Genomic DNA, 20,343 nt, shown 5'->3' with positions numbered 1-20,343 from the left:
CCCCCCCAAAATGATCTTTCTTACTTTAACACTTTCCCCATTCAATTTCCACCATTTATACAGACTTGGCACAACACTTAAACTCTTTTAAATCTTGCTTCAAGACATTTGGTTCTCTCCTGCTCGTATTACTTAACCTGCTTTTAATTTACTACAGGACAACACTATGTTGTTAGTCTCGTACCACTCTTGTATTATATGCCAAGGATGCAATCTCTAGCTTCTCAATTTTATTTCATTAGGATGTGCCATCTACACGTTTATATTGTTCAATGTTCTGTGGCTTGTTATGCTCTTAAAAATCCCAATAAAAACTCACTGAAGTAAAATAAAGTACTATTGAAAGAGGACGTTACAATAATATTTGATTTGTACTTTCAGACAGGAGTGCCACTGAATTTTGCCATTCTAAGCAATTTAAAGGAGTCATTAAGCCACCAAACATGAATAAATGGATGTTGTTTTTACTGCCTCGCCGAGTATTGGTTGCGGTGTCCAGTTCTGTGCAAAGAAATGAGCCACATAGAACAGGGACTGTAGATAGCCACTCACAAGAAGACCATGAATAACTTTCAATTCCAAGAAAAAACGTAACCATAACCTTTTTCATTTTTTCACTCATGCCAAATAAATCTTTTTGCTGCTTTTGTTTCCCACGAAGCGCAGTACTCAGTGCAACACCGCTCTAAGGACAGAGGGGCAAGCTAGGTTTTGATCAGAGTCAAGTGAGATGAAAGGGACTTTGCACTAGGACTGGCATTTTTTTTTTTTACAGCGAAGCCAGGGGGAATACCAAATTTGCAGGAGTGAAACGTAGGAGCAAAAAAGTGTAAAGTGAGCTGTAGAACAAATTATGCCCTGTCTCTTGGGGCAACAAAACAGAACACAAAATGAAAAAGCACACAAAATTAAAACATCTCCGCAAAAAGTACTGCAAAACGTATTACACAATACAGATTACATGATAACAATCTTAAAAGTGCTATTGTTTTATAATACCTAAACTGGTTAGAAGTAGAACAAAGCTCTTAAATACATATATCCTTAATCAAGCTCAATTCCACCTTCCATATATCTGGAGAGACACCTAATACAATGACAGCCATCGCATTCTCGGTTTAGGGTGACTTTTCATATCCATAAACGAGTGATAAATGTCTAGCTACCATGACAATAAACAGACAAATTTAAAATGCCAGTGCACATCTACTGACATTACACTCCTTAGTACACAATCAACCACTGAACCACTAAAAAAACCTCTAATTAAAATCACTATTACCTTTTCTTGCAATTCTAGTTCATGTTTCCTTTCTTCTATGGCTCTTTCAAGATGCTGAAGTTGATGCTGTTTCTGGTCTTCCTTCTCTTGATATTGCTTGTATCTCCTCAAACTTTCACTGATCTCGTCTTTCAGCGATTCCTGGTCACCAAGCAACTCATCTCTCCGCTTTGAGGTATTGTTTAAATCCTAGGAGACAAATTCACAAATACTATAATGCCTAGCAATCACTAACACATACAGGCAGGCTGAGGTCCCTGTGAGTGAACTACACAGAGAAAAATGCTAGAAATAGAACTAGAACAGTCACACACAGGGAGATGCTAGTCGGTTACACTACCAGGGAGAGGTGCTAAAACTGCAGCCAGATAGAATCGCTTTTCAGGAGAGTGCTCAGTCCCTTTTAAGCCTAGTACCATCATTTCAAAAAGGAACCAGTCAGGAAAAATGTAAACCTGTTGTTTTCAATTACTGATGATGTAAATATCACCAAGGGGGACTACCTAGCATTACCAAAAGAGTTACCTCCTGCAAAGGAGATTCTATGAGCGAGTCTTTTTTAAAGATGAGTGTTGCCTGCTCTGACCTTTGTGAGATGATTAGCTACCACTAAAGTGCACTTAGTGAACTCACTTGCAGTTGAACCTAGTTCAGTGTAAAGTACTGTGAGATGCCAGTGGCTTTTGAAGTTTGATATTTTTAATTTTCCTCTTATTATATCAAATGGGAAAGTGGATGTCATTGGAATCCTTTGACTTGTGACCATACAGGAATAGAAACTATTCTCCTCATGTGATTTGCTTGAGGCCTCATCAAGGTGGAATGGAACACTTTAGATGCTCTACCACTCCCAGAATTCCACAGAATGTGAGCTGTAGGAACTAAAGAATTCAGAATTGGAGGAAGTATCATTAGGCTGTCCTGTTTTCAGTCTTATTGTTTTGTGAATTTCAGTGGTGTTTTCTCAGTGTGTTCCAAACCTTTTAAAATCTTTGTATCTTCAGCTGCCTAACCCCCAAAATTGTCGGCGGAGGCTTGACGCTGTGCTCCAGCAGGGTTTGGTGGCCCAGTCTGGAAGCACTCCTGAAAACCCAGCTTGGATTGTAAGTGAATAGGCGGGCTGCAGGTGTAGGCTGGGGCCTGGGACTGCGGGCCTGGCCCTTGGGAACTAGGGGGCGCCGGGAGGTCCTGTTCGACTGTGGTGTTCCGGGCCGCACTGGGCTGCGAAGGTGCCCCCGTGCCTCTCCCCTGCACATCGAGCCTGCGTCCAGGAGGGTGCTGAATATCCAGGCCTTGGACTGTAGCGGCGCACGACCTTGTGGGCTAGCCAGCACCTGCAGTGTGCATTTCCTGGGCCTGGACATTGTTGGGCCTGCTCTGAGCAGTACTTGGGGTGTGGTGCCTTGGATTGGCAGTGGTGTAGTCACCTTATTTCGCGATATTCTTAGTAATGCAACGGAAAGGATCGTGGAGGCAGAGACCAGAGTGTCTAGTGTTGAGGACTCAGTTGTGACACTCCAACAAAAAGTGACTGCTCTCATGGTTGTGTCGAAAGAGCTGGCAGCACAAGTGGAGGATGCCAAGGTCTGCACCCACCGCAGCAGTCTACAGTGTGTCAGCTTCCCAGAACGATGCAAGGGTTCATCCATGGACAAGTTCCTGACACAATGGCTCCAATCATTTGTACCCACAGAGTCACTCTGTGCTCTGTGGTGGAGAGGGCTCACAGGGCACTAGTGAAGAACCCCCCTACCCAGCCACCCCCTTGGGCTAGGCGTCGACCAGTGATTGCAGAATCCTATACTATATAGACAGGGATGCAATTCCTTAAACATGCACGAGTCAGGATGAGATCACCTACCAATCCCAGCACATCATGATATTCTCTGACTATTTGAAAAATGGTGCAACAGCAGCATCAATCCTTCACGACGGCCAAGCAACGCCTATGAGACCTAAACATACAGTATATGACGCTATACCCGTCACGCCTGAGGGTGGTCTTCAACTCAGAATCCCTGTTCTTCGATCTCCAGAGGATGAGTTCGGTTGGGCGGATGAGTCAGTGACACCGAGGCCTCATAACCTGCCTCTTATGGACTCAGACTCATCTCAGGGTGACAGGAGGAATGGCACTGCAAAGTCCACAGTGAAACAATGCAAGAGATCTAGATCCTCCTGGCGGAACACACAATGTGATGAAGCATCCTAGCCCAGACCTGGCTTCCCTGTGAGGCCCATACTTCTTTCCGAATGTTTGAACTATGCTGTGTCTCTGGTAACATGTGTGTATTTGGTAACTCTTGCATGCTTTACAGTGTGGGACATAATGCATATGACTGTGACCCATAGAGCCACAGGTCTAATTATCTCTAGTGGAACTTCTTAGTTGGGAATGGGGATCCATTGGGAGTACTCACCTGGTGCACCCCATTGGGGTTCTGAGCTGGCTTCTTCCGCAACAGATACTTCTAGTTTGTTGAAGTTGGGGAGCAATGGGGGATGTTGTATGATTTTCCAGCTGCGTCGCACAGATCCAGTGCACACTCTTTCTCGAGTCTATATGCAGAGACCCAGATTCATCCACCATAGTCACCGATGAATGACACCAGAACTATCTGCCCCATGGCTCACCTCCACATAGTTTTGTGGAATTTGCTGGGGGTTCTTGATAAGATTAAATGAGGAGCGGGCTTGAAGCATGCCAAGAGAATGGGGGACAGACATATTACTCTTACAGGAGACACACCTTCTTGGCACTAAGGTCCTTTGCCTTGCCAGATATGGCTACGCTAGGCATTCTACTCCAGATTCACAAGGGGATCAAGAGGTACTAGTATATTGATTCAGCATAACGTTCCCAAACGTAACCAAAACTTGGATAGACGGTCATGGCAGATACACAATAGTAACAGGCACCTTATACAGTGAATCTCTCACGTTTTGGCAGTATATATAGGCCCTCGTTCGCTGGACAGACCTTTGTAGACCTGGTGATATGCTTGTGGGGAGATAGGCCTGGAGTCCCCTCAGTGATCGGAGGGCACTAGAATTATGTGATGAATCCTCAAGTAGATAGGTGGGAACTCACAGTGGTGTAGCGGAGACGCGTAGGTTAAAGCTTACCTCCCTAACGTCTGCATTTGGGTTGGTTGATGCCGGGAGAACATATCATCCTAATGGTACTGGGTAAACATGATACTCGGCGCTTCATTGCTCCCTATCTCGGCTGGATTACTCCCTGATCACCAGTATATTCATCCATAGAGTGTTCAATGTTGACATACTAGACGGGGGGTTTCTGATCACTCCCCGGTGGCCCTCAGACTTCACGTGGGGCTCAAGAGACTTGCCTTTCACTGGCACCTCTCGCTGTGGTATCTGTGGAATCCTGCATACAAAACACTTATTAATCGCGCCATTGAAGAATACTCAATACAGACACTGCGGCTTCTGAAGCAATTTTATGGGGGGCTCTTAAGATGATGATCCGAAAGATAAACATCAGCTATTGCTCCGGGAAGCGTAGACATAGAGCACAAGACTTTGTAGACCTTGAGGTGCTGATGCAGATGCTTGAAGTGTGTGGCCGTCAAGTTGATGGTGGGAGTGTGCAGCACCAGTCGGGCCTTGCTCAGCAACAGTACTCATAGTTACTACTAGAAGAAGGTAATCAGGCATGGCAGGCAGCGCAGAGCTGCATATATCAATGGGGAGACAAATCAGGTAGGATGCTGCATAGGTTGTGTCAAACCACCCATTGTTCCACCTCTATAACGGTAATTCTCGATGGGCAGGAACAGATGCTGTCGGGCACCAGTAAGGTGGCCCGGAGTTTTGCCACTCACTGCAGGGAGATGTATGCCTGTAGAGAGACATCAGCTTTGATCAAATTGTTGAATTTGTGGAAGCCCTACCTCTTCGGCCCTTTGCGGACACTTCGCAGGCTCAATTGGTGGAGGTGATACAGAAGAGGAGCTTTCCTTGACCCTAGCGAGGCTGCAGACTGAGAAGACCTCGGGCCATAATGGATTCAAGTGTAAATTCTTTAAAGCATTTAGGCCTCTCTTGGGGGTGATTCACTCCACACTTGAGGGAGCATCGCTTCCGCAGGACTGGAGATATGCTAAACTTGTAGTCTTTCCTAAGCTAGGACGTGCGCCGGAGGAGCACATCTCCTCTCACCCAATTTCCCTCACATGGAGGTGAGACTCCTTGCCAAAACATTGCCCAATAGGCTGATGAAACACATTTCAGACTTTGTCCACCCTGACCAGACAGGCTTCATGCCAAACCGAGTCATGTGCATTAATATCAGTCCATAACGCCTTAGCTCTTGCAGATCGACTGGGGAAACCAGCGGCAGTGGTTCTAGTGAACGTATACAAAGCATTTGGCTCAGTCAGCTGGGATTATCCTTTTATCCTTCTTCTGAGATTGAATTTAGGTCTCAAATTCCTTTCCTATGTCCGATTGTTATATACTGACATGTAAGAAACGGTTAGAATTGAGGGTGCTGTGTCTGATCCAGTCTCGATCCGCAGGGGTACGAGAATGGGGTGTCTAATCTCCCCACTATTATTCACACTGGCCATGGAGGCTCTGGCTCTGTGGGTCAGGATGGACGGCCAGATGAGGGGTTTTGAGTGGACTGCGAAGTTATCTGACAGGATTGCCCTCTATGCAGATGACGTTCTATTATTCCTCACAGATCCGGCGACCTTGGGGCATGTATATCTTCGGCGAAACGTCAGGGATATATAAGAACGCCTTGAAATCCATAGTGTTCCCCATTTGTGGCATTGCAGGTACCGTGGAGTGACGCTAACCGGGGGTGGGTTTAACTGGGGGTGTATATCTCCCTGGATCCGGCACTGTCGTGGTCCCATAACCTAATATTAGCGTTAATGCGAGTAAAAGAAGTGAGGGTCTGGTCGCTTTTCCCTGCCCCAATTGTTGTATCAGTTGCAGAACTACCCATATGCTATCCCCCAGTTGTGGTTTCGACAGGTCAACGCAGTTCTCTGCAGGTTCTTGGGGGAGGAGGGGCGTACTTCCAATCCACTTATTGCGGCGGTATTGCTGCTGCCGCCGATATAAACTTCTACTACTACTCTGCCTCTCATCTTTTGATTATAAATGATAGGCATCTCAGACGCAACAATGCCCACGGTCTGCACAACGCGGCTCTCTACAGTCAGGGCCGTACTGTTGTAGATGAATTCTGTGTTCTGCGGGCTTAGTACAGCGCTAAGCCCGCAACCCATAGGCTGGACACAGGAGGTGCCAAAACTGGACCCAAAGCAGCAGGCACAGCACGGAGAACCCCGCCATGTTCCAAAGGCCCTTTTGTCTCCGCCAAGGTGTCACTACCCTCAGCACCACGTGATTTCTCAGTACTGTCTCTTGCCACCCCTGTCTGCCACAGGAGACACCAGCAGGTCCAGCCACTCTCCAGTGCTCCCCACCTCAGCGGCAGTCACCGATGCGACTGGGGGTAATTTTGCCCATCAGGCCATGACCCCATATGCTCCATTTTAATCGGATTAAAACACTGAAATGTATTGAACAAATGAATTGTTAAAAGTCACAATATAATTAGGTATGGTAATAAGATTTTAACAAATGCTTGCCCAAACTGAGCATCCGCTTGCAGAATCTAGGCAGTAATGGCGGGCAAAGGTGTGAACCGACCGCCATGTAGCTGCTTTGCATATCTCCTGAACAGGTCCATTATCTGTACACCATAAATAGAAATGCTTCCATTTGAAAGCATATGACTTTCTCGTCAAAGGCCTTCTCGCTTCCTTTAAGATCTGCATACAGTCTTGCAAGAAGCCTAAGTGACCATATTGTAAGACCTCAGGAGCCATGCTGTCAATCTCAATGACGGGAGGTTGGGATGGAAAACCTTCCCTCCTGACCTAGTTAGCAGATCCGGAAGGCATGGCAACCTCCTCTGCTGTGTCTTGGATAGGTGTAACAGGTCTGTGTACCACCACTGGTGAGGCCACTCTGGTGCGATCAGGATCATTTTTGTCCTGGATTTGTAGAGCTTGTTGATCACCAGTGGTATGAGAGGGACTGGGGGAAAGACGTAAAGTAATTTCTCTGACCAGTCGATCAACATTGCATTTCCCCTGGAGCATGGATTGTACCTGGAAGCGAAGGAGCAGCATTTTGTGTTTGCTGCGTCTGCGAATAAGTCGATGTCTGGAGAACCCCATGTCCGAAAAATGTTTTGTGCTATTTCGTCTTTCAGCACCCAGTCGTGTGCTTCGACGCAGTTTCAGCTTAGGTCGTCCGACCTGTGTATTGAGGGAGCCTGGAAGGAGGACTGCAGATAAAGACATCTTCCTCGCCAGTAGCCATTTCCAAATTCCTTGAACCTCCGGAGACAGGGGTCTGGATTAGATTAGTCTGCTTAGATTGTTGTTTTGCAGTAGGAATGGTTTGTCTAGAGCCCCCTCTTCCTCTACCAGGCCGTCGCCTGATGGAAATGCGATCTCGCATGGTGGTGCTGCGAGGACAAATGAGGGGTTTGAACCCTATGCTGGTACTGACGACGATCACAGGGTCGGTAACGGTGTCGAACTTCCTTCATTTTCTCCAAACCAACCGCCTTCAAGGTATTCGACTCGGATTTCATCCTTGGCATCTCATCGCCCGCATGAGAGCCAAGATGTACCCCTGAAGGGGAGGTTAAGTATTCTATGTTGGGCCTCCGGTTTCCGTCCTGTGAGTCTCAGCCATGAGGATCTCCTAGCACAAATGCCACATGAATAGCCATAGACAGCAAGGTCTGAGGCATCCGCTGCCGCGCTGATGACCTGATTCCCCAAAAGACCTCCGTGGTGCAGAATCTCCTGAAAATCTTGGCGATCTTCCTTTGGCAATTTTTCTGTAAAGCGTGAGAGGGAGTCCCATAGCGAGCGGTCATAACATCCTAGTAGAGGAGATGCGCTTGCCACCGTCATAAAATAGGCAGAGGTGTTGCACATTCTCTTTCCAATGGCTTTGCTGTCTTTGTCTGGGGGAACAGTAGATGATGAGGGCCCCGTGTGACCTTTCCTTGCAGCCGATAGATTGATAGAGTCTGGTGGTGGGTCAGACCTCAGAAAAAGAGGGTCCTGCTCTGGAGCCCTGTACTTTTTTTAATATCCTCAATGGTGCCACTCCCACCGAAGCCGGTGTCAGGAAAGTGTGGAGAGACGGTTCTAGCAAGCCAGGCACCAAGGGGAGAAGAGGTCTAGTGGGAAACCTGTGATGCAGTCTCAAAAATTACAGATGTTGATGGAACAGCTGTAGGCATTTCAATGTTGAGCTTCAAAGCCCCTCTACACAACACCTCGTTAAATGTAATATCATCCACTGGCCACACTCTAGCTGGGGGAGTGGATGACAGAGTCGGAGAGTAATCAGCATTTGATGATGATGATTCCGGAAACCATGAAGAAGGCCTGTGTCTTCGCTCTCTGGTTGAACTGTGCCTAGACCTGGGATGACTAAGGGGAGATCTTGATCTGTTTCTCTTCGATGCTGTGGACTTCTAAGGTGTAGTATGTCGCACTTGCCTGCCAGACGAAGGCGAGTATATTTGCGAGTAGTCTGAACCAGGGGTAGTTTTCTGCATCTTTTATTTCCTTACACTCTCCAACCATCTTGGTGAGAGGTTAGTCGGAGGTGTATGGTGCACTGGAACCAAAGAGCCCTCGACTTTACCTGGACAATATGCAGTTCTGGAGAGGATGACGCATCCCTCAAAGCCAGCTCTTTACCAGTCAGATCATGGATCGCCCTCGACAGATCCCTCGACGTCAACACTGGTGACTCGATCTGTTCTCAGCCCCTTGGCCAGTGGAGACCTATGAGTGGAAATAGGCCTCGACGTCGACCTCCTCGACGCTGACCTTCTCAACGCTGACCTCCTTGACACTGACCCCGCCGGTGACCTTCTTGACATCGGAGCGAACCTTTTTCTCGACGTCGGAGGTGACTTTCTTACTGTTGACCTCCTCGACGGTGATGCTCGCCCTGCCATCATCGGCGAAGCAGACGAACAGCTATGAGTGCGTGCCGGGCTTGGCGTCGATGTTCTATGTACCTTCGACGTCAGTGGTGTTCTCGACGTCGGAACCGAGGTTCTCGACGGCAACCTTACCTGTTGCCGATGTGTCTTCGATGTTGAGAGTCTGCCTTCCACCATCCTAGGTGAGCCTGACTCGGACCGCCTGCGAGAGCGTGTCGCTGTCAGTCGGTGAGAGGTCTTATCAGTACCTGTATTAACCCCCTTCGACGGCGAAAGTCTTCGACGTCGGTCTTGGCGTCAGGGATTTCGAAACTGAAGAAGAGCACAAGGGTATTCTCGACGTCGATCTTTCCCTCAAACGCGAATTTGACCGATGTCTTTGTTTTTCACCTTTTTTCTTGTGCTCTGGTCTTCTTTGAGAGGAGGGCTCTTTAGAGTAATGTCCTTCCTTGCCACTTGTGGATTTTCCTCTCTCCTGCATAGCATGAAGCTTTATCTTCAACCTCTCACGAAGGTTTCTTCTTGAAAAGTGTTGGCAGTAGTAGCACTTGTCAGGCCTGCGTGTAGATGGTAGACACAATACAGACCGAGTGTGGGTCAGACTTTGCCATTTCCTTCCCACAGGAAGGGCACGTATTAAATAAGGCGAGCATTCTGACAGGAAAAATACACTGCAAAGTCCGAAACAATTATGAGAATAGTACAATAAGTACTAAAAACGTTGAATGTAGACAGAAAATCTCACCGGAAAAGATCAATTAGTGACAAAAAACAATAACTGATGAGCTCCAAGCTCCAGGATCCTCACAAAAGAAGCCGGAAAAAATAACTGACCTAACTGTCACCTGTGGGGCATGATGGGAGCCTGGAGGTCCTTGAGGTCTTAAAGGCCAGTTTTTTATGAGAGTTCTATATGCAGCATTCTAGGCTAATCTGCCTGCTATCACCTTGCCTTTTTACCTTTGAAAATAAATGCTATGTTCAAAAACTAGTTGGAGGTTGTTAGACCTGGTACCATTGGCGTGAGCCTCCCTTCCTTTTTTTCTGATTGCCTCCTCTGTTTTTGATATGTTTTGCTGGTTTAGATGCTTTGGGCACTGTGCCACTGCTATTCAGTGCACAGTGCAAGTGCTCCCTATGTTAAATTGATGTAATGATTAGTGACTCCATGATTGGATTATTTGATTTACTTGTCAGACCCTAGTACAGTGCACCATGTGTGCCCAGGGCTTGTAAATCAAATGCTGCTGGTGGGCTTGCAGCACTGGTTGTGCCACCCACAGAAGCAGCTTGTAAAGTGTGTCTTCGGTCTGCCATTGCAGAGCCTATGTGCAGTCGGGTACTGCCATGCTGACTGACCAAGAGCACCCACTTTCCAGTCCCTAAACCTTCCCTTATCTTCATATCAGACACCCATATGGTAGGCCCCAGGGCAGGGTGCATTGTAAGTATAAGGTAGGACATGCCCTGGTTTGTGGGGCATGTCCTAATAGTGAATTACAGCCATTTCCGTTTTTCAATATTGCAAGGCTACCTGTTCTCCATAGGCTAGAGTGGGCAGTTTGATTATTACATCTTATAATCCTAACTGACTCAGGGAACATGGTAGAAATTCGAATTTAGTATGCCTGAACTCAGAATGATAAAATACATTTTTTAGTGAAGTTGGTTTTAACATTCTGTGTATGAAAATACCACTTTTAGAAAGTAGGTATTTTCTTGCTTAACTGTCCAAGCCTGCCTCTGCTAGGTTGTGTATTGTGTGTCTGGTTCTGTGAGTAACAGGGGCTGGGGATTCCAGGGGAGAGGGTGAGTCAGCACAGGGCTGAATAGGAAGATCTGAATGTAGGTGGGTGGGAGGAGTTGCACCTGGGACCTGAATAGGGCTGTGCTTTCCCTCCACAATGCTGGCTCCACCTCCTGTAATTTCTCGGATGTCTCTGCCCTGCACTTTGAAAGGAAAGAAGGAGTCAGGTAAACAAAGTGCTCCAGGAATGACCAGAACTGGTTTGGACTAGGCAAAGGCCTCTCTGCTTTCAGAGAACAAAGAGAAAAGTAGTATAAATATGGGGACCCAACCCCTAAGACTTTAGATCACTTCTGGAACAAGAAGAAGAAACCTCTGCCAAGGAGAAGAACCAAAGGGGGCGCTGGAGGGCGCCAGACCGTCATGGCCGCACATCGGTGAGGCTCTCGCCAGCCGGGCATTTCAACGATCCGTAAAACCCATTCTTCACCCTGGAAACTGGAAGCTGCCTAGTGTCGAGTGTTCCGCAGGGGCAAGAGCACATCTGTGGCGAGTTTTGAGCGAATTGGTTCAGGGACGAGGGAGATATTTGCCCTATCGAGTCCCACGGGCGGCGCTGAAGCCCTCCGACGCGAGGAAGACGGCGTGCGTGTGCACGCGACGCCGGAGCTCGGACGTGGTCGCTAGGCCGCAAGACGCGGCCCTTGCCGGAGCGGGACTGGTGGAGGCGATTAACATATCCGGACTGCCTGCGGCGGCGTCGGAACGCCTGGAGTGCCGGTAAGACAGCGGGGGATGCGGGCTGCAGTGGTGACTTAAGCTGAGATGACACCTGCATGGATGCCCTAAACCCCAGAGACCAGAGAAGTAGGCCTCCGCGCACTGCATAGCCCTGGGAGGCCTCTGAGCGAGCGAGGGGCGGAGATTCCTTGCAGCCTGCACCCCCTAAGATCAGAGTGTGGAATACCCTCCATCGCTGCTGTGGTGCGCCCGACCCACAGGGGATCTGCCAGGAGAGGGGACCCCGCTGGGGGAGGGTCTCACAGACGCCTGCCGGCCTCCCTATGACTACTGAGGGCCCGGGGAGCGGGGCGCTGCTGGCCCGCGACGAAAGTGTTCTCCGCGGGGGTGGGAGTGCTCCCCCCGAATAGCCATCCTGAATCACGACACGCTGGGAGGAAAGTGACACACGGGGCTGACGGGGGGTGATCCTCCCGCGGTGCTGTATGGATAATCGCCGCGGAGCTACTACTTACCTTGTTGAGTGGACACTGGCGGGACCGCTACCGCGAACGAAATCTTGTTGTTAAGGGTCGTTATTGCAGCTAGTGATCTGTCGGGAGTGACAGGACCATCCACATCACTGGGGACGAAGAGGGCTGTCAGCGAAACGCGCATTGGGCCGCGGGCCTAGTCACAAATCATATCACACGCCTTACTCTGGCTGTTCTGGAGGGAGCGTTCCGCTCTGGTATTCCTGCGTGGAGGGCTGGTTCGTATGGTTTACCATAATGGGGAAGACGGATACTAAGCAATCCAAGCTTCCTTTTGAGTCCCAAAAGCAAAAAGCCCGTACCCCGCCGACGGGGGATGGTGACTTGGAGGTGGGAGACGCCGAGGAGGTAGATTGGAAGGCGCTCCTATTAAACATGCAAACTAGCCTTACCTCCATTGACTCAAAGATTGACAATATGTCTAGACGGCTGGATTCTGTGGTACATCGTCTTGACCAACAAGAGGAGCGAGTTAAGGAGTCGGAGCAACGGATCTCGGGGCTGGAGGATGGGGCGTCGGCCACTGCCAGTACTGTATCGCAGATGGAGCGATTGCTGAAGGTGATTGCCGACAAGAATGAAGATTTGGAAGCGCGATCGTGCCGAAATAAAGTGCGCCTTCTTGGACTGGCAGAATCCACCGTTGTGGGCAAAATGGAACTCTTCATGGAAAAGCTGTTGTCTGACCTCTTTGGCGCAAAGGCCTTCTCCCCACACTTGGTGATGGAGCGGGCTCACTGCACCCTGGGCCTCGCCCCATACCCGGAGCCCCTCCGAGACCAATCATCATCCGCTTTCTGAATTATAGCGACCGCGATACTCTGCTTCGCTTGGCACGGGAGAAGCAGCCTGTTCAGTATGAAAACACCACGCTATCATTCTTCCCTGACTTCACACAGTCGGTACAGGAGGCACGCCGTAAATTTGGGGCAGTCAAGAAACGATTAATTCAAAATGACATTCAATATTCCATGCTGTACCCGGCGCGCTTACGGGTGGTCCACCATGGCAAGCCACACATATTCCAGAACCCATCTCAAGTGGAACTCTTCCTAAAAGACCAAAAACGCCCTCATGAGGCTGCCCGAACACCGCCTGAGGGCTGGCTCCCGCTCGCCCACCTCGGCTCTGGACTAACTGGGAGGGTATGGCTGTTATTCTTGTTTTTCATTACACTGCCATTGCTTAGCTTTTACCGCACGTCGGGCCTTACTGCTCGTAGTTTACTCTGCTCTGTGCCCTGACCTCGGGTTGATGGCTTGTCGATTATTGGGCTCGGTTGTTTCCAGGGTCCCACGGCTGATGTTTAACTTGATCTTGCCCTGGCACTTCCTTCCCCCTCCCGCGCAGTCCGCTGCTACTGACCCAAGCGGGCAGCGCGTGAAATATCGGGGGAGTTGGATGGCGGGTCTGGACCCCTAGTGTTCCCCAATTGGGTATTCCCCAACAGGATAATGGTTTGGAATGTTGTGTTGACATGGGGTGGGGGGGATGCTCGGCATGATTGGGATGTCGGTGTGGGTGGGGGGTGATATTAAAGGGGTTGTTTATGTCTTGTTTGAACGAAGCATGGATACGGTCACAATGCATCGTGCAACTCGCCTTTTGTACCCTCCGCAATACAATGGCACCGCAGCAGGCATGGTTCTGCGCCATCCATGATATGTTGTTTCTCTAGCTGTAGACATGAGCCAAGCCGTGAATCTTGATAGTAAGGGGGGGGCCTTCTATCCGCTATTACTTGGAATGTTAAAGGTCTGGGGGACCCGAGGAAGAGGATACAGATCTTGGGGGCATTGGACAGACTTAATGTCAATATCGTATTCCTGCAGGAGACCCATATAGATCCCCAACGCAGAGGCGGCTTTGCCGCCCGGTGGGCGGCGCATTCGGTCTTCGCATCATACTCGTCTTATGCAAGAGGCACTGCTATTTTGATAAAAAAGAATGTCCCCTATACTCCCATGGGAGACGCAGCCGACCGGGAGGGACGGTATTGCATAACTTGGGGAAGGATGGGTGCTGACAGCATCGCCTTAGCATGCTCCTATGGCCCTAATTGTGATGACCCGAGTAGCTTCATTGCCCTCTGGAACAAGATCAGGGAGGTGGGATCAACACATCTCATATGGGGAGGGGACTTCAATGAGGTACTTAACCCGGCCTTGGATAGGCCCAACCCTTCTACACAACATTACACCAACACCCACAGATACCTGCGGGACATTTGCGACACTCAGGAGGTAGTGGATGCATGGCGTCACTTGCACCCGACTAGTATGGAGGGCACACATTGGAACTCGGCTCACGCCACTTGGGCTAGACTAGACTACATCTTGGTGTCTCGGGGGTTGGCCCCCTCCATAGCTGCGGCACAACATGTGGGTCTCACGTTCTCTGACCACTCCCCGGTACTGACCAGGTTCCGTTTACCAGACATATTGGGGAGACCCCCCGCCTGGCGCCTCCAACACAACATACTACTTGATGAGCTATTCCGATCTGAACTACGCCAGGACATTGAAGATTTTCTTTCGCATAATAAGGGATCAGTGGAGCGGGTGGCCACACTGTGGGAGGCACTAAAGGTCACGGTACGTGGCATTTGTATCTCTAAAGGCTCCGGTGTATTGCGGGTCTTACGCAATACCTTACATACATTGGAAAACACACTGCGTATACTAGAAACTCAGCCGGACTATGCCGCTGACTCCGCCGCCCAGGCGCGGTACCGAGAGGCGCTGTCTGAGTATACTTCCACCGCTGACAGAGAGGTAAAATTCCGAGGTAAACACTTCAGGGCTAGGGCTTACGGGGAGGGAGAGCGACCCGGGAGGTTCTTGGCGGGAGTGGTTCGCCCCCAGCGTGGCTCAAATTTCGTATTGGAGCTGGAGGGAGACGGAGGGGTACCCTTACGAGACACACGGTCGATCCTAGACGCTTTCATTAAACACTATTCCGCACTCTACTCTACTACTAGAGTGGGGGACCTAGATATGGATGACTACCTGAGGGAACTCACCTTGGGGTGGCTTCCGGACCGACACAGAGAGTTCCTGGCTGAACCCGTAAGTCTAGATGAAATTAGGGATGCGATCAATCAGATGGCACCCGGGAAGGCCCCCGGGCTGGACGGGATGCCCATGGACTTTTACAAGGCATATGCAGATATCCTGGCACCGGTGCTTCGAGAGGTCTATCTTGAGGCACATGAGTCCGGAATACTTCCCCCATCCGTGCAGGAGGCTCTAATCATCTCTCTTCTAAAACCCGGTAAACCGCCCACATGTGATTCCTACCGTCCCCTCTCCCTAATCAACTGTGATGCGAAAATTCTGACCAAGGTTTTGGCTAATCGATTGCAGTTGTTACTGGGGGGGTTGGTGCTGTCGGATCAGGCGGGTTTCGTCCCCGGCAGGGCTACCTCATACAACCTTCGTACGCTTTTATCCATATTGCAAAATGTAGACCCTGACTTGCCGTTGGTGGCGGTCTTTTTAGACGCCACCAAGGCCTTTGATTCGTTAGAATGGGACTATCTCCAATGTATTCTACGAAACATGGGGATGCCAATAGGTTTCAAGCAGTGGTTAGATATACTTTATCGTCAGCCAGTTGCTCGCGTTGGGGTAAATGGTCGGATATCTGACGCCTTTGCTATATCGAGGGGCACGCGTCAGGGGTGCCCCTTATCTCCGTTGCTGTTCGCCATAGCAATGGAGCCGCTGGCGGCCAGACTCCGGCAACACCACCGGGACAAGGCTCTACGCTGCCTACAGCGGGAGGTCCTTATATCCCTTTACGCGGATGACATAACGCTATACATACGCGATCCCGCTACTAACCTCAACCCCATTCTGATGGAATTCATTCGTTTTGCAGGCATGTCGGGTATTCAAATTAACTGGGGAAAGTCCACTATCTTTCCGCTCACTACAGCGGCCCAGCCATTCCCCCTCGATTATCCACTGCGTTGGGGAACAGATGAGGTCCGCTATCTGGGCATATTCCTCACTCGAGACCGGGACGAACTGATGCGGCTGAATTATGGCCGTGCTTTTGACCACATACAAACTTGCGTGACCAGATGGATCACGCTGCCGCTCTCATTTGCAGGACGCGCATCCCTCATTAAGATGGTAGTTCTACCTAAACTCCTGTACCTCTTCCTAAATATCCCATACTATCCGGGCAAGTCCTTTTTTAAACTTTTGCGTTCTGAACTTATCCGACTGGTCTGGGGGGGAAAGTGGCCACGACTGAGCTGGGACATCTTGACTCGTCCATTCGCAGAAGGTGGCTTTGATCTACCGGAGTTCGAACTTTATTATTACAGTGCTCAGGCCCAATATGTGCATTATTGGATTCGCCCCACGCCCTTCCTGCCTCAGATAGCGGTGGAGCATTGGCTGGCGGACCCGATCCCGTTGGAGGGCGCCTTATTTAGCGAGCCCGAAACACCTACTGCAGATACTACAACAGTTTCCAGCACGGTCCTAGCATGGCGCCATATTGCGAATAAAACTCACACGACATTAGCATACTCTCCGCTGCTTCCCTTGGCGAACCATCCCATACTACCCCTTCTGCAGGAACAAATATTTAAGAACTTTATGATCAAACTCAACATCAAGACATGGGGAGACCTTTATCGGGACGGCCGCTTTAGGTCGCAGACACACATGTTCGCCGACCTCACACCCACTCCCATGGATACATTTCTTTACATTAGACTTCGTAGTGGGATTCGAGCGCTGACGGAGGAGTTTCCGGCCGAGCCGCCCACACTAGACCCTCTACATCAGTTGCTCAAAGCTGCTACCCCTGCACATGCGGTATCGAACCTCTATCACTCACTGCACACCACACCGGAGCCAGGGCCTTGCAGGGCGCGCGCTGGCTGGGAGGGGGAGTTGGGAGAGCCCATTACAGACGAACTCTGGAACTTCTGCTGTTTACAAACCGAACAAATTTCTTCCAGCAGCAGATTCAGGGTCATTCACTATAAGTTCCTACATAGACTCTATTGTACTCCAGCCCGTATGCACAGGATATGTCTCCGGGAGGACGACCTTTGCTGGCGATGCCACGCGCCTGCGGCGGACTTTTTGCATGTAGCATGGGGATGCCGGGAGGTTGCCGACTATTGGAGTCGGGTATATTCGAGCATCTCGGAGATGATAGATAAACCATTGACGCCATCTCCAGTGCAGGCACTGTTGGGTTACACAAAAACTGTTAGGAAACCTGTCCGCAGATTCGCCACAGTCGCCTTTCTTATAGCCAAGAGACTGATAGCTTGCAGGTGGGGGAGGGGCAGAGCCCCGAAATTCAAAGACTGGATCAGAGACATGGTACAGTGTCAAGAAACGCTGCTCCAATATGCGGAGCTTCTGCCCACAGCGTCTCGACCGGTGGATATATGGGGCCCTCTCACGACTTACCTGTTATCACACCCCCTATCATAACACATCATCACATAGCTGTATTAGATAGATCCTATAGCGCCACGCCCACTTGGGACACCCTGCTTGAGCGGTAGTGCATGGGGTCGGGATCGGGTTTGGGCTGATCCTCCATCGCATTCATATAAGGTTTGTCCACACTTCAACAGATGGGGGATATGGCTTCCCGGATTCAGAGTAGCCTCTTCTGGGGATGCTGGAGGGGGGTGATGGTGCGGATTCTCCCTCTGTGTTCCTCTGGCATTGTTGGATTACGTAATAAAATGGGATATATTGCACCCCTGGGAAATGTGATGTGATAATGTTGCACCATGTGTTTTTGCCTCTGCACAGTGTGTACACGGGGTATGTCACAGCTGTTAACTGAAAGTTCCAATAATAAACAACAGGACGAGAGTCCCTTTTGAGCTATCATCTTACCTATTGATAACACTGCAACGCGGCCGGCCCCTAGCGGGTTGTAGGCGAACCGCTGTGTACACCATTGCCTTCCTATCTGCCACCACGCTGCCGGCCATTTGTGGTTGAAGGCACTATGCTGTGTATTGTGATTAAATGCTGAATAAAGTTTTTTTGGGGGGAAAAAAAAAAGGATATCATTATGCTCCCAGTGATGAAGCTAAGCTATGCTGCCAATGTGTTCCAGTCATAATGTGAGATACCATTGTGTTACTTCAAAACTGTTATAATTTGAAGCTTGACCAATTACATTTGTAATTTGGACAGCTATACACTATTGAAATGCTGCAGTTTACAGTATGAATACACATCTGCCTTATTCTAACAGATATCTGTGAAGATTACAGGCTTCTAATAAAGAACTATACATTACATGCACTTTTGATGTATGCTATATATATTGTTTTGCTGCGTTGATATATCTTAGTACCTGAGCAAACAATAAAAATAAAGAACTAGAGTGTTTACCTAGCTCATAGAATGTGCATGGACTGGGAGACATACAACGGAAGATGGCAGGGTTAGAATCATTCACTCTCCTGTGCAGGATATCCAAGTAAATGAAGTTTCTCATCTTAAATTCTAAATGTGCATGAAATAAAGGAGCTCCCAAACGAAAAAAAAAAAAGGAGAAGAACCAAAGGAAGCTGTAGGAGTGGACTGCCCCCTGCCAGAGTGCTGTGTTGCTGGGTTGGCCTACAGTGGTGTCTTCAGTGCCAAGGAGAGGAGAAGGAACTTTGTGTGTACTTCATCATCTTGTAGAATATTTCTTGAAGGGCTTGAACCTGTGCTTGCCTCCAGCTGAAGTCTCAGGGACAACAGACTGCACCACCAGCTCCCCTCTGAATTTCCTTGCTGGGAATTCTATCTGCAGAAGCCTGCGTGTCGCTGGGAGCTGGAAGCGCGAGGCAACTAGAAGAAGCATGTCGCCGCCGCAGCTGTAGTCATCGCATCGCCGGAGAAGCGTGCCGCCGCCGCATCTCCCAGAAGCGTGTCTTCATCGCAGGTGTCTGCTGTCGCATCACCGGAGAAACGCGTCGCAACCGGGAGGGTCGCCGTCGCATCATCGGAGAAGCTTGTCACAGGGCCTGTCGCTGCTCCAAAGTACAGAGTCGCTGCAAGGCTGCCAGGGCGTTCCTCATCATCTCGACGTCGTCGCATCAAAGGCGCCATCTTATCGCATTGCAACGGATTGTTGCATCGCATCGAGGCGCCATCTTGCTGCATCGTAACCGGGCTGCAGCACGAGAACCTGCGCATCACCTCCTCTCCGGTAAGGATCAAGACACATCCCCTACTCTGCGCAAGCATTGAGGCGCGACGCATCGTCTCCCCCGAAGCAAGGAACCGACGCATCTCCAACGCTGCAAACCTTTTGTTTATTTTGCGTTACGCATCAAGGTACTTTTGTGAGAACTGTGTCGCATTTACCAACAACTTGAACTAAGCTAATTGTACCACCTTTAAGTCAATTTTTGAGTACAGTATTGTGAATTTTTGTCTTTTTTGTTGTGTGTTAAGTCTATATAAAGAATACTTATTTTTACAAAACCTGTGTGGTGTCCATCTGTAGTGTTTTCACTATATTACTGTATGTGTTCACAAATGCTTAACACACTGCCTAAGATAAGCTTGTCTGCTTGTGCCAAGCTACCAAGGGGGTGAGCAGGGGTTATCCAGTAGTGTAATCCCCTTTTCCTGACTTAGAAGCAAGGGTCCCTATTTGGTCAAAGGTACCTACCTCTGCCAACTAGAGACCCCCAGTTCTAACAGAGGTGCATTTTCTTTGTCATGAAAATGTTATTTTACATGTGCTTAAGTATTTCAAACAAAAAGAATTGCGATGCAGTATTGATTGATTGATTGATTGATTGATTGGGGTACTTATAGAGCGCAACTATCACCCTACGGGCATCTTGGCGCTTGCATTGGGAACCCGTCCTGGTTTTTCCCTGTAAGATAACCCGTACTGGGCATCCCCAAGGTGAAAGCCAGGCATCCCGCCGCGGGGGGCCGTTGTGGAGATTAAGCAGGCTTGTTGCCCAGAGCTGCATAGTGTGAACTCGTGCTTAGAGTGGGCACCGAAG

At 49.3% G+C, this 20,343-nt stretch overlaps 1 protein-coding gene across 1 annotated transcript in view; it reads right to left on the bottom strand.

The window, feature by feature from the left end:
* CNTRL (centriolin) overlaps nt 1–20,343 on the bottom strand; it is a 1,084,252-nt gene that overhangs the window by 206,170 nt on the left and 857,739 nt on the right. The window contains exon 36 of the mRNA XM_085613596.1: nt 1,283–1,471. Within this exon, the coding sequence (XP_085469722.1) occupies nt 1,283–1,471 (189 nt within the window). The remainder of the gene's footprint in view (nt 1–1,282; nt 1,472–20,343) is intronic.

This window comes from Triturus cristatus, chromosome 1_2, assembly GCF_964204655.1.
Source record: "Triturus cristatus chromosome 1_2, aTriCri1.1, whole genome shotgun sequence".
Taxonomy (NCBI): domain Eukaryota; kingdom Metazoa; phylum Chordata; class Amphibia; order Caudata; family Salamandridae; genus Triturus; species Triturus cristatus.
This window is presented reverse-complemented; position numbering and strand designations above follow the sequence as displayed.